The following is a 15,034-nucleotide window of genomic DNA, read 5'->3' as shown; positions in this document are numbered from 1 at the left end:
GATTGAAGTGTCATGAATGAAAATTTTAAATAAGCTCTTCATTTAGTAAGTTAATAATTCCTAGATTGAAATGCAAAAAGGTAAATTTTTTAAATTAACCATTTGAAAAAGTTTTTTAAAATACCGTTTAGTTGGTTTCTTCCTTAACTTTGTAATTTGGAAAATTTCAGACATATACCATAGTAGACTATTATAATGACCCTCTGTGTATTCAGCACCAGCTTCAGTAATCATCTAACAGCCAGTCTTGTTTTGTTTATACCCCAGACCTCTGACACTGAATTATTTTGAAGCAAATCTCAGACATTACTTTGTTTAGTTTATAAATATTTCAGTATCTCTTAAGGATTCCTTAAAAATAAAAATAACCACAATATCATAAAACCTGGAAAAAAGATGACAGTATTGTAACATATGTAGTCAGTGCTCACATTCCTCCAGCAGTCCCATAATCTGTTGCTGTTCTTGTATTTATTTTGTTTGAATTTGAATCCTATCAAGGTCTGCACGTTGCATTCCATTAATGTGTCCCTTAGCTTTCTTTTATATAGGTTTCCCCTCCCTTTTTTATTCTTTGTAGTTTGTTGCTGTTATTTGAAAAAATTAGGTTTTTTTTTTGTTCTGTTGAACATCTCCTTGTGAATTTTGCTGATTCCATCTACTGGTGTCAATTAACATGTTGCTCTGTCCCTTCTATTACTTTAAGCTGGGACTTCTGGAGACTTGATCTATTTCAGGTAGGGCTTTGGCAAGAATACTTGTAAGCAGTATTATTTAGGCACCAGGAGGCAGATGAGGTATGGCTGTCTTGTTTTGTGATGTTAGTAGCCATTAATGATTGTTGCCTAGATCCTGTGTCTTTTTAAGAGTTTTCAACTGTGATGATCTATTTTTATCATTCCTCATTCATTTGTTACCTGGAATACTGCTATAAAGATAAGCATTTCTCATCATTTATATAATTACATAGAGGCACAGCTTATAAAAGAAAGGTTAAATATTTGATTCTTTCCTTTTAGCAAAGAATCCTCCATCCTCCAGAGATGACCAGTGACATTTTTTAATATATTTATGAACTCCTGGATTTTAATATATTTGATATGTGTTAGTCCCTTGCAGTATTTTTATTGATGCTCATTTGAGGCTAGTGATTGCTTGTTTTTGAACTTTTTATGAATAGAATTGTGCAGTAAACACTCCTTTGTGTCTGGTTTATTTGATTACCCTTATGTTTATGAGATCTGTCTATATTGTGTGTAGGCAATATTTTGTTGTTCTTGCTGTGTGGTATTCCGTTTATTATGTATGACCACTGCAGTTTATCATTCATTCTATGGTAAAACGTGTATACTGTAATTATTTCCATTTGGGGGCGATTATGAATAGCGTTTGTAGGAATTTTCTTGTACATATTTTTTGGTAATCGTACCTGTACATTTTGTTGGTACACACTTAGGAGTGGCAGAGCCATAGAATATGTTTAGCTTTAGTATATATATCCCAAGTATAGACATACTATGTTTTGTTGCACTTTGCTTTGTAACGCTTCAGTGATACTGCATTTTTTATAAATTGAACATTTAAGGCAGCCCTGCATTGACCAAGTGTTTTAACACTATTTTCCAACAACATTTGTTCATTTCATCTCTGTCACATTTTGGCAATTCTTGCAATATTTCAGACTTTTTCATTATTATTTATTACAGTGATCTCTGATCATTGATCTTTGGTGTTACTGTTGTAATTGTTTTGGGGTGCTGTGAACCACACCCATAAAAAACCACAGACTTAATTGATGAATGTAATGTGTGTTCTGACTGCTCCACCTGCCAGCCTTTCTCCTATCTCTCTCTCCTTGGGCCTCTATTCTTTGAGACACACCAATATTGAAATGAGGCCAATTAAGAATTACCAACAGTGACTGCTTAAGTATTCAAGGGAAAGGAAGAGTTGCATGTCTCTCACTTTGACTCAAGAGCTAGAAATGATTAAGCTCAGTGAAGAGGGCTTGTTTAGGGGCGCCTGGGTGGCACAGCAGTTAAGCGTCTGCCTTCGGCTCAGGGCGTGATCCCAGCATTGTGGGATTGAGCCCCACATCAGGCTCCTCCGCTGTGAGCCTGCTTCTTCCTCTCCCACTCCCCCTGCTTGTGTTCCCTCTCGCTGCCTGTCTCTATCTCTGTCAAATAAATAAATAAAATCTTAAAAAAAAAAAAAACAACTCAGTGAAGAGGGCTTGTTGAAAGCCATGATGGGCTGAAAGCTAGGCCTCTGTGCCAAACAGTAAGCCACGTTGTGAATGCAAAGGAAAAGATCTTGAAGGAAATTGAAAATGCTACTTTAGTCAACACATGAATGATACGAAAGCAAAACAGCCTTTGTGCTGATACAGAGAAAGTTTGAGTGGTCTGGATAGAAGATCAGAGGAGCCACAACATTCTCTTAAGTCAAAGCTTAGTCCACCTAACTCTCTTCAATTCTGTGAAGGCTGAGAGAGGTGAGGAAGCTGCAGGAGAAAAGTCTGAAGCTAGCAGAGGTTTGAGGGTAACATCAAAGTGCAAGGTTGAAGTAGCAGGTGCTGATGGAGAAGCTGCAGTGACCCAGAAGATCTAGTGAAGGTCATTACTGAAAGTGGCTACACTGAGCAGCAGATTTTCAATGTAGATGAAACAGCCTTTTTTGGAAGATGATGCCATCTTGGCCTGTCACCGTTACTGAGGAGAAGTCAGTGCCTGGCTTCAGAGCTTCAAAGGACAAGCATGCTGGTTAGGGACTAATGCACCTGGTGACTTTAAGTTGAAGCCAATGTTCATTTAGCATTCTGAAAATCCTCGGGCCCTCAAGAACTATGCTCAATCTACTCTGCCTGTGTTCTAGAAATGGAACAACAAAGCCTCGATGACACCATGTCTGTTTACAAATGGTTGACTAAATATTTTAAGCCCACTGTTGAAACGCACTGCTCAGAGAAAAGATGTCTTTCAAAATATTACTGCTCATTGACAATACACCAGGTCACCCAAGAGCTCTGATGGAAATGTACAGTGAGATGAATGTGGTTTTCATCCCTGCTAACTCAGTATCCATTCTGTGTAGCCCATGGATCAAAGAAAGGGTAATTTTGTCTTTCACGTCTTATGTTTAAGAAACATGTTTCATAAGGCCATAGTGGCCATAGAGAGAATTGTTCTGATGGATCTGGGAAAAGTCCATTGAAAACCTTCTAGAAGGGATTCAGCATTCTAGATGCCAGCAAGAACATTCATGATTCACGGGAAGAAGTCAAAATATTAACATTACCAGAAATTCAGAAGTGGATTCCAGCCCTCCTGGGTGACTTTGAGGGGTTCTAGACTTCAGTGGAGGAAATCACTGCTGATGTGGTGGAAACAGCAAGAGAACCAGCATTAGAAGTGGAGCCTGAAGGGGCTCCTGGGTGGCTCAGTCATTAAGCGTCTGCCTTCAGCTCAGGGCGTGATCCCGGAGTTCTGGGATCGAGCCCCACGTCAGGCTCCTCCGCTGAGAGCCTGCTGCTTCCTCTCCCACTCCCCCTGCTTGTGTTCCCTCTCTCGCTGGCTGTCCCTATCTCTGTCAAATAAATAAATAAAATCTTAAAAAAAAAAAAAGAAGAAGTGGAGCCTGAAGATGGGACTGAATTGCTGCAAGCTCATGATAAAACGTGAACAGGTGAGGAGTTGCTTCTAATGGATGAGCTATGAGTGGTTTCTTGAGAGGAAATCTATGCGTGGTGAAAATGCTGTGAAGACTTTTGAAATGACAATAATGGATTTAGACTCTTTCATAACTTGGTTGAGAAAGCAGTGGTAGGGGTGCCTGGGTGGCACAGCGGTTGGGCATCTGCCTTCGGCTCAGGGCGTGATCCCGGCGTTGTGGGATCGAGCCCCACATCAGGCTCCTCTGCTGTGAGCCTGCTTTTCCTCTCCCACTCCCCCTGCTTGTGTTCCCTCTCTCCCTGGCTGTCTCTATCTCTGTCGAATAAATAAATAAAATCTTAAAAAAAAAAAAAAAAAGCAAGCAGTGGTAGGGTTTGAGAGGATTGACTGCAGTTTGGAAAGAAGTTCTGTGGGTCAAATGCTATCAAACAGCATTCATGCTACAGAGAAGTCCATTCGTGAAAGGAAGAGTCAATCGATGTGGCAAACTTCATTGTTGTCTTACTTTAAGAAATTGCCACAGCCACCCCAACCTTTAGCAACCACCACCGTGATCAGTCAGCAGCCAAAGCATGGAGGCACATCCCTCCGCCAGCAGAAAGATTGACTCACTGAAAGCTCAGATAATGGTTAGTATTTTTTAGCAATAAGTATTCTTAAAATAAGGTATGTACATTTTTAAGGCATAATGCTCTTGTGCACTTAAGAGGGTATACAGTACATTTACACGATGCTTTTATATGCACTGGGAAACCAAAAAATTAATTTGATTCACTTTATTGAGATACTCACTTTATTGCTGTGGTCTAGAATTCAACCCGTAGTATTTCCAGGGTATGCCTGTATATCAAAGTAGCTACCCTTGTTTACATTCACCAGGAGTGTATGACACTTTCAGTTGTTCTCCTTCCTCATTAAGGACAATAATCAGTCCCCACTGAGTTTTGTCAGCATTGATGTTTTAGCCATTCTAATGGGGTGAGATGGTATTTCCTTATGGGTTAATTTGCATTTCCCTGATGTCTAAGATTGAGCAACTTTTCATGTTTCTTGGCAGTTCGTGATGTGCTTGTTCAAGTCTTTTGCCTCTTTTTTTTTTTTATTGGATAGTTTGCCTTTTTCTTATTGGTTTGTGTGAGCGCTAGGTGTTAGTCCTCTATCAAAATACATGTATCATAGTTGTTTTCTCCCTCTCTCTGTTTTGCCTTTTCACTTTTAAATGCTGTCTGCTTATGAACAGGTCTCACTTTTGTTATTTTTAATGTAGTCCAATTGATACTTTTTCTTTTATTGTGGCCTGTTGAATTGTTTGATTGGATCATGAAGGTATTCCCTGTTCTCTTCTAGAAGCTTTAATGTTTTAATCAGTTTGGATTATGATACCTGATATTTTGGGTCTTATTCCTTTCAGATTATTTTTACAAATTTTTATATATGAGGGTTCTTTTTTTTTTAAGATTTTATTTATTTATTTGGCAGTGAGAGAAACAACCAGCGAGAGAGGGAACACAAGCAGGGGGAGTGGGAGAGGGAAAAGCAGGCTCCCAGCGGAGCAGGGAGCCCGATGCAGGGCTCGATCCCAGACCTTGGGATCATGCCCTGAGTCTAAGGCAGACACTGACTGACTGAGCGACCCAGGCGCCCCTGTATATGAGGGTTTTTGTTTTTATGTATTATACAAACAAGTTATATTTTCTTAGCATGTTTTTAAAAATATAATAAATGAAGAAACTATATTTTATTTAATATATCTTTCATAGAGTTATTAGGATTCTATATAGAATTCAACGTCTATATTTTCCTTACTTTTTCTTCTTAGGAGCTGGTTCATATAATCTTATTCTACATGAAAAATTAAGTTTAACCTGAATTTATTATCTTTGTACAGCTATTTAAAGCCTATTATTTATTTTAAATATCGAAAGAAGCATTTTTTTGCTAGTATTTGAGCATAATGCCAGTACTGTCTGTAAATTTATGTGTAAATAAATTTGTTTCATTGCTCTCTGGATCCTAGAACTAGCCCAGCAAAGCATTATTGGGTCCCAAAGATGTAATATTCATTTGTTCATTAACTAATTCAGAAACACTAAAATATTATGGAAGCAGGTAGAGTACATTGAAATCTTGGGCACATCCAGCAAGTTAAACACTGAACTTCGAGAAGTACAGAGATTTTCCTGGTTTTTTGGGTGCTTTATCCATTTCCCTCTTGAATTCTAGGTTGCTTTGAATCACAGAATAAGAAAATAGGTTCTTACTTAAAATATAATTATATTCATTTATATTAGATTCTGTGTTTATGTATGTATTTGTGTTTGTTAAATGCTTATGCTTTAAAAGTGTATGAGACCTCAAGCATGTTCTAATGAAGAAAGTTACTAAATATATGAGTTGCTACCATTGCATGGCATGAGCCTGAGGTGGTAGGCTAAAACTAAGCTTTGTTAGAGCACTTGAATTCCTTAAATCTCAGTTTCCTATAAAAATAGAGTATGGCTTCATTGAGTTTAAAAGTAATTAAAGGCTTTTCAGAATGTCTGCACATAAAAAATACTGAAATACTTGCCTTAATTAACTAAAGGGTCTTAGTCTTTTTTTTTTTTTTTTTAATATTTATTTGTCAGAGAGAGAGCATGTGCACAAGCAGGGGAAGCGGCAGGCAGAGGGAGAAGCAGGCTCTCCACTGAGCAAGGAGCTCAATGTGGGACTCGATCCCAGGACCCTGGGATCATGACCTGAGCTGAGAGCAGATGCTTAACTGACTGAGCCACGGAGGCGTCCCTAAAGGGTCTTACTCTTAATATGGTGGAAAAGAACACTTAATAAGGACTCATATCTGATTTCTGGACCGAGCTCAGGCTCCATCTCTTTGACCATTTGTGAAATGAGGAATATGTACTGGATGATTTCCAATTAGCATTAACATTTTTATTACTGTATATTGTAGTTATTGTATATATTACCAAGAAAACATCAAATAAATTATAAATAAAATTTAATATTTTGATAATTAAAATTTAATAATAATTTATAATTTAATAAATTCTACCTAATCAGGAAATTTAAAACTTTTTGTCTTTTTTTTAAAGATTTTATTTATTTATTTGAGAGAGAGAGAGAGAGAGGGTGTGTGCATGAGTGGGGGGGAGGGGCAAAGGGAGAGAATCTCAAGCAGACTCCCTGCCAAGTGTGGAGCCCATCTGGGGGCTCGACCCTGAGATCATGACCTGAGCCAAAACCAGGGGTCCAGTGCTTAACCAACTGAGCCACCCAAGCGCCCCTAAAACTTTTTTATCTTAATGATCATGCTGAAAAAGATAAACAGACTTTTCTTTTGATGACTTTGTGACTTAAACTTTCTTCTCACTTGATAGCTCGAATTACATCTTTACAAGAGGAGGTGAAGCATCTCAAACATAATCTTGAAAGAGTGGAAGGAGAAAGAAAAGAAGCTCAAGACATGCTTAATCACTCAGAAAAGGTAAACAATTTAACATGTACCAATTATGAGATATTGTGTATGGCTATCAAATATTACAATGTATTTTTATAAAATAGCATTCATTCCTAATGTTTAATATACTTGCATTTCTGAAAGTTTTTGTGGTTGGTGGTGGTTTTGTGGGGGTATATGTGTGTCTTACTTAGTGCTTTTTATTGTGTTTGTTTTTAACCTTGAAGGGTACTGTAGATATTTGATACTATCTGATCATCACAGATTACTTGGTTTGGAAATATCTTTTCATGTAGAATTTTCCCCCCATGTTTTTGTACTTGGGTAAGATGAAGGTGCTGAACCTTACTAGCTTTATGAAAAAGGAAAACAAAGGATAGGTGTATGGTAGACCATGTATGCCTTTTCCATTTTATGGGTGAAAGTTAGCAAAGTAGAAAAGAGCATATATGTTTGGCCTTTGCATATAGTTTTCTCACTAATCAGAAATGTCATTGGTTATGCTCTGTCCTTACCTTGCTAAGAAAAGGATTAAATAGGTAACATGCAGATCTAGCTCTCACGTTTTCAATTCCTCCCTGAAATATAAGGTTTACTAGCTCCTCAGATAAATGATCAGAAAATGCACCACTAATTTTGTCCTTTGGACGTGTTTTGTGATAATCAGAGTAATATGTCTAAGCCTGATGTAAATGCGGTTGTAGGATGAAAGATGGAAGAATAGAAGATTCACCCAAACAGAAATGGAATACATTTTGACTTGTCCTTTTGTCAAGGCAATGTAAATCTAGGTGTGGATTTAATTTAATCATGAGTTATTGTAAATTAATGTAGGTTTAAATCTAAATTTTAAATTTTTTAAAAGTGGCAGCAGATATTTTTTTAATGAACCAAAGAATTGTCCTGTTAATTTCTGATCCTAGCAGTGAGCCCTCTTGAATATAACCACCACCACAACCCTTTAGGGGTGGGGGTGTGGTATTTTGCTTTTAATGTATGTGCTTATTATGATTTTTAAAATAAGACATTATAAATAATAGGAAATACAAAAAAGTATGAAAAATAAAATTATGTCCTAAATAAAAGTATTTAAGTAAATGTGGTGTCACATTTCAGGTCCATGTAATTCATATATTATCTCTTATAGAATATTAAATAATGTAAGATTTAATAATGTGTCCTTTGCATAGTGTATTACATAACTCATTTTTATTTTACAGGAAAAAAATAATTTAGAGATAGATTTGAACTATAAGCTTAAATCATTACAACAACGTTTAGAACAAGAGGTAAATGAACATAAAGTAACCAAAGCTCGTTTAACTGACAAACATCAATCTATTGAAGAGGCAAAGTCTGTTGCAATGTGTGGTAAGTGTCAGTTTTAATATTTTCTACATGATTAGTTTTTAAATAATGCCTATCCCCAAAAAATTATCTAAAATTTCATTTTATAATAGTATAAACTTAAAAATTATAAATTGTGATCTAGTAAAAAGATACTTCTCTTTTTTCCTCTTTTGATACCTTCTTTTTTTTTTTTAAGATTTATTTATTTATTTTGGGGGGGTGCAGAGAGAGAGTGTCTCGGGGAAACTTCCAGCTGAGCATGAGACCTAATCTTACAACCCTGAGTACATGACCTGAGCCAAAATCAAGAGTTGGGACACCCAACCTGAGCCACCCAGGTGCCCCAATACCTTCCATTTTATTAAATTTCACCATCTATTTCCCTCACGCTGTTACCCTCCACTTCCTTTAAATGTCAGTGGAATCTCTCTTTGGTCCCAGTTTTTTTAGCCCTTTCCTTTATTTTCTTCCTGATCCATTCTGGAACTCATTGTCTTTTAGTTCATCGGTTTTTTGCTTTGTACCCTCAATTTTCTAATTCCTTCATATTTCCACTGTACTGGGTATGCCCCTAACCACAACCTTAGATTCACACCAACCAACTACTTTCTTCATTTCAAGTAGTTCTTTAGGTGGGGCTTAGCCCCATGCATTATCTCAACTTCAGTTGAGCTGTCAGTTTTTAATACATCGCTCACTGTCCTAACCTCAGAACTTTTATTTTTGTTCTCAGAATTCTATGCCATTTCTTTATCACTCCACTTTTAGGTGAACTTTTCTTTTGTTTCAAAAAGAAATAATGAAAGCGTAGGTGTGAACGCCTCAAAGTCATTTTCTCTTAATCAGCCTATCCTACTTCTTTACTCATGTTCATTGTCTTTCCTCTCTTCTTAGAAGATACTGTCCCTCCTCTCGTTCTGGCTAACATGTGCTAACTCTGCTCAGATCTAGTCTTTCTTATCTCATCTTCTCTCTTTGTCTCTTCTTTATCCTTAACCTTTCTTCTCCACTGAATTCTTCCTTGCTTTTTTTTTGTTGTTGTTGTTAGATTTTATTTATTTATTTGAGATAGAGTGAGAGAGCATGAGCAGTGGGGAGGGGGGGGCAGAAGGAGAGGGAGAAGCAGGCTCTCCACTGAGCAGGGTGCCTGCCTCAGAGCTCAATCCCAGGACTCTGGGATCATGATCTGAGCCCAAGGCAGACACTTAACCAGCTGAGCCGTCCAGGTGCCCACCCTCTATTTTCTTTTTAAATGGAAGAGACTTGCACATGTTCACAACAAGGAAAGATTCAGGGGCACCTGAATGGGGGACTCCTGGGTGACTCAGTTGGTTAAGCATCTGACTGACTCATGATTTCAGCTCAGGTCATGATCTCAGGGTCCTGGGATCAAGCCCTGCATCAGGCTCTGTGTTCAGCGGGCAGTCTGCTCTCTCTCCCTTTTCCCCATCCCCTCCTCCCACTCGCACACATTCTCTCTTTCAAATAAATAAATAGAAAAAAAGAAAGCTTTCAGTAAATGGGAAATAGTGTTATGGTTAAAGGTGGTGATAGTCAACATCCAGGAACCCAAGCCAGAAGTCTGGGAATCATTCAGCTTTTCTGCTTCCAAATGATATATACAATATATTCCTCTTTTCCTTTTCTCTTTTAAGTTCATGGTGATGTTATCACTTTGCTTGACTATTGCAGTAAAGTTTTAATTACTGTGCCAGGAATTATTCTTCTCATCAATCTATTGTTCCCACTTAGGCCAGAGTGATCTTTTTGAATTTTAAATCTTAGTGCTAGTCATTCTTAAAATCCTCTTATTTTTTCATTGTTCGCAAGGTATATGTCAAACTCCTCGTGACATAAAGAATCTTTGAGTTAGCACTTAACCTGTCTTTTTAGTCTTACTGCTCTGCACTTTCTTATGTGTATCTCGCAATTCAGCCATATTAAACTACTTTTATTTCTTTCACATATGTTAATTATTGACTGTCTACTATAGGCCAGGCATACCTGGGAGTATATACCACAGAATAAGACTTACAAGGGGCGCCTGGGTGGCACAGTGGTTAAGCGTCTGCCTTCGGCTCCGGGCGTGATCCTGGCGTTATGGGATTGAGCCCCACATCAGGCTCTTCCGCTATGAGCCTGCTTCTTCCTCTCCCACTCCCCCTGTGTGTTCCCTCTCTCGCTGGCTGTCTCTATCTCTGTCGAATAAATAAATAAAATCTTTAAAAAAAAAAAAAAAAGAATAAGACTTACAAGAACCCTACCTCTTAGAGATTATATTCTGATGGTGTAGATAAACAAAAAAAGCAAATAAATGAAAATAGGTACAGATCCTAATCCTTAATATGAAGAAAATACCATGTGATAGTTTCTAGGAATTGCTGTGTTAAATGGGGTTCAAAGGAAAGGCCTTTCTGAACTAATAATATTTGAGTCAAAATGAACCATCCATTGAAAGAGCAGGAGGAAGTATGTTCCAGGCCGAAGAGATGTTAAGTTCAATACTCTTATTCTAAGAATAGTGGATAGCCATTGTAGTGTTTTGAGCTGTGCTGGAATGTGTAATTTATGTTTTTAAAAGATCACTCCTATTACTGTGTGGAAAATGCTTTTGAGAGAGAGAATAGTTTATTTATTTATTTTTTTTAAAGATTTTATTCATTTATTTGACAGAGAGACAGTCAGCGAGAGAGGGAACACAGGCAGGGGGAGTGGGAGAGGAAGAAGCAGGTTCCCAGCAGAGGAGCCTGATGTGGGGCTTGATCCCAGGACTCTGGGATCACACCCTGAGCTAAAGGCAGACGCTTAACCACTAAGCCACCCAGGCGCCCCAAGAGAACAGTTTAAAAAGGGAGATCAATTAGAAGGCTGTAGTCTGTAGGCATTGATGGTAGTAGAGCTAGAAAGACATGAACATACAGAAGGCAAGAGTTGGTAAGGAATTGGATGGAAAGAGGAAAAAGAAGGAATCAAGAAAGACTCAGGCTTTTTAATTTTAACAGCTGGATAGATGTTAATATGTTTTGACATTGAAATGACTGAGGAAGGGTTTGGGAGGGGAGGGAAATAAAGTTGTCTATTTAGATACGTTAGCTTTGAAAAGCATATTAGATATGTAGGTGGAGATGTCAAATAGTCCGTTGTTCTATAAGCCTGGAGCTCAGAGGAGAGGTATCATCAGTTCAGGAGTCATACACATAGAGCTATATGCAGAACCTGATGAGATCAGCTAAGGGAAGAATAAGGGTAGAATAGAAGAGGAATCATAAGGAGCCCTTAGGTAGTCTAACATTTGGAGTTCAGACAGAAGAGGAAAAACCAGCAAAGGAAACCAAGAAAGAACAGCCAAAGGGGTCACAGGAAAGCCAAAAGAGTTATGGTATTAGAACTCAAAGAGTATTGGGAAAAAATGAGAAAGTTGTTCGATATATTGAATTCTGTTAAGGTCAGTAAAGATGAAGACATGAACGTTGTGTGTCCTGTGCGTTTTGCAAGATGGACGTCATTGGTTATCATACAAAGCAGTTTTGGTGGAATGCTGGAGATAGAAGCCAAAATGGAAAGTCATAAACATATAGTAGATGAGGCACTGGAGACAATAAATGTAGAATGCTCTTTCAGAAGTTTGCAAACGGATGGTATCTGAGAAGGCATATGAGATCAGTAGAGCATATTTTAGGAGGGGAGATAATAAATTGGATTATTATTTTGATGGGAATGATTCATTTGGGAGCAGGAAATTGTTGAGGCAGAGAAGAGATTAAATAATTGAAGGAACAAAGTCCAGGACAGAAGTGGATAGATTTATGTTTGATTAGAGATGGGAATTAAGAGGCTATGATTATCGGTGTGGCTAAGTTGTAGGTTTGGGGGGAAAGATGAGGAAGTTCTACTCTAGTGGTTTCTATTTTGTCACCTAGAGGGCAGTCTCTGAGAATGGGAAAGCGGACTCATTAAGTTTGAGTCATTTGGTGCAACTTACTAGTTGTAAGACCTTGGTAAAGTTAACCTCTCAGAACCTTTGTTACCATATCTCAAAAAAGGAGACTCCCTGTAGACTAGTATCTTTTGCTAATGACTGAAGTATTATACTACCATGGAATCTTGTTTATCTGAGATGCATAGATTAGAATTCCTATCAGCCTTAAGTCCACTGTTCTGGAAGAATGCAAGGTATAGATTAAAAACCACAGCCTTATTTTTCTGCTTTTATCTGAACTACCCCCATTTTTTTTATTAGTTCACTTTTTTCCCAGCTATATTTTCACCTTCTAGTCTGAAAATGGTACTGAATAATCAGTCTCTCATATCATTGGGCATGGGCTGGATTTAGAAGGCTTTATTACTTTATTATATTTTATAACTCCGTTCCTTTGGAGATCCTACTATACAAACAATTCAGATAACATTAGGACTTCTATAGCGAATAGCTCTATTAGAATCCCAGGATAAAAACAGTAGGGATTTTTGGCACCAATTTGTCTTATACATCCCATGAAAATGAAAGTATGTATGTTTGTAACTTTTTTTCCCCCCACAGAAATGGAAAAAAAGCTGAAGGAAGAGAGAGAAGCTCGAGAGAAGGCTGAAAATAGAGTTGTTCAGATTGAGAAGCAGTGTTCAATGCTAGATGTTGATCTGAAACAGTCTCAGCAGAAGCTCGAGCATTTGACTGAAAATAAAGAAAGGATGGAGGATGAAGTAAGAAAAATAATACTGGTTTTGTTCATCTTATAAAAGAGAAAAAATCATAAGTTATGACTGAAAAGTCATTCTCTGTAATTTAAGCAACATGGAGGAGATGTGAATAAAATAACCTGATGTATATGTGTTCACTGCTGTAAGGTCACCACTATACCCTTACCTCGTAGGATTTTCATCTACAGATTGTTAGTGAACATTCACACTATAGGGTCCATGCTGTTTGGCACTACGACAGCACAACTCTGTAGAAGTGTTATAGCACCTCCCCTGAAGAATCTGACCATCTCCTTTTTTTCCCTTAAGATTTTATTGATTTATTCTGAGAGAGAAAGCGCGCGCGCCTGTGAGAGAGAGCGCGAGCAGAGGGGTGGGAGAGGGGCAAAGGAGAGGGAGCAGGGAGAAGCTCCCTGCTCAGTGGAGAGCCCAATGCAGGACTCGGTCCCAGGACCCTGGAATCACGACCTGAGCTGAAGGCAGATGCTTAACCGACTGAACCACCCAGGTGCCCACGACCATCTGCTTTTTAAAAAAACAAAAACAACCTTTATTGTAAAGTTACCCTAATCCCAAAGAGGAGCAGTTGCTCTTAGATTTCAAGAAAAGTGTTAAACCAGAGTCTTGACTGGTTTAGATTGATAGAAAGCACAGGGAACACTTTTAGAAAGCAGTAAATAAAAAGATTAAATGATATTGTATCCTTATAGTTTATTATATGTATTTTAGAAATCACAAGATTTAAAATAATCAATTCACATATATAAGTTAGAGAAGACCAGAATAATCAGGAAAGACTTCTTAAAGGAGGGATGAGATATTACTGTTATTTAAAGGTCAAGTAAGACTTCAAAGATTAATAGAAGGACAAAAAAGGACTTAATATAACCAGAGAAGAAAAGACATATTGAGTAGTCATGGGAAACTTGGGGACCAAAGTGTTGATAGTCTTTTAAACTTAAAATGATAGGCTATAGGTGAAAATACTGTTTTAGAAAATAAAATTACCTCTCTCCCTTTGCCTTTCCCCTCCCTGCCACCCCCATTTTCTCTCTCTCTTTCTCTCATAAGTAAGTCTTAATAAATAAATTAATTAATTAATTATATAGTGAGATTTAAGATCCCAATTATTTTTCTCATTCATAGGTTAAGAATCTATCCCTTCAACTGGAGCAGGAATCAAACAAGCGACTGTTGTTACAGAATGAATTGAAGACTCAGGCATTTGAAGCAGACAATTTAAAAGGTCTAGAAAAGCAGATGAAACAGGAAATAAATACTTTATTGGAAGCAAAGAGATTATTAGAATTTGAATTAGCTCAGCTTACAAAGTAAGTCTCAAAAATAACATTTTTCTTTTTTGTGTTCTGTATTTGCTTACGTTTGATATTTTATGTGTGTAGAAATAATGTATTTGGAGTTTGTGAAAGGAAGACTTTAGAAAAATTGATTTAGAAGTGAAAGAATTTACTTGCAAAGGTTTGCAAGGGAGCCTTAATAAATAAAAAGAGATCTTTAAAAGGAGAAAAAAGGAGATTATCAAGGCTACTTACTAACCTTACCATAAAACTGAAAGCTACAGTTTTGTCATATGGTTTTCATACCCACAAGTCGTGTTTCTTCACACTGCAATTACAAAAGTCAGGGATAGGATTCAGTACCTTACGGGAAATGTTCAGTGTTTCTTTATTTTAGAAACTAGAGTTAGATATGATGACCTTGTATTTGTCTTATTGTTCCTGGTTTATCAGAACGCAAAGTACCTTTTTTCTTCTACTCTGAGATGATGTATTTGCTTACTTGAAGTGGAGACAAAGCAAGGTGTCGTTATTGCTTTCAGAATTTGTATAAAGACATT

General features: G+C 37.4%; 1 protein-coding gene across 3 annotated transcripts in view; it reads left to right on the top strand.

Annotated features, from left to right (window-relative positions):
* The window catches only part of ROCK1 (Rho associated coiled-coil containing protein kinase 1), a 148,281-nt gene that overhangs the window by 100,229 nt on the left and 33,018 nt on the right, over positions 1–15,034 (top strand). For all 3 annotated transcript variants that reach the window (XM_011229155.3, XM_011229154.3, XM_011229156.3), the window contains exons 17-20: positions 7,049–7,155; positions 8,349–8,499; positions 13,019–13,179; positions 14,323–14,507. In XM_011229155.3, the coding sequence (XP_011227457.1) occupies positions 7,049–7,155; positions 8,349–8,499; positions 13,019–13,179; positions 14,323–14,507 (604 nt within the window). The remainder of the gene's footprint in view (positions 1–7,048; positions 7,156–8,348; positions 8,500–13,018; positions 13,180–14,322; positions 14,508–15,034) is intronic.

This window comes from Ailuropoda melanoleuca, chromosome 14 (genome assembly GCF_002007445.2).
Source record: "Ailuropoda melanoleuca isolate Jingjing chromosome 14, ASM200744v2, whole genome shotgun sequence".
In the NCBI taxonomy this organism is placed as follows: Eukaryota; Metazoa; Chordata; class Mammalia; order Carnivora; family Ursidae; genus Ailuropoda; species Ailuropoda melanoleuca.
This window is presented reverse-complemented; position numbering and strand designations above follow the sequence as displayed.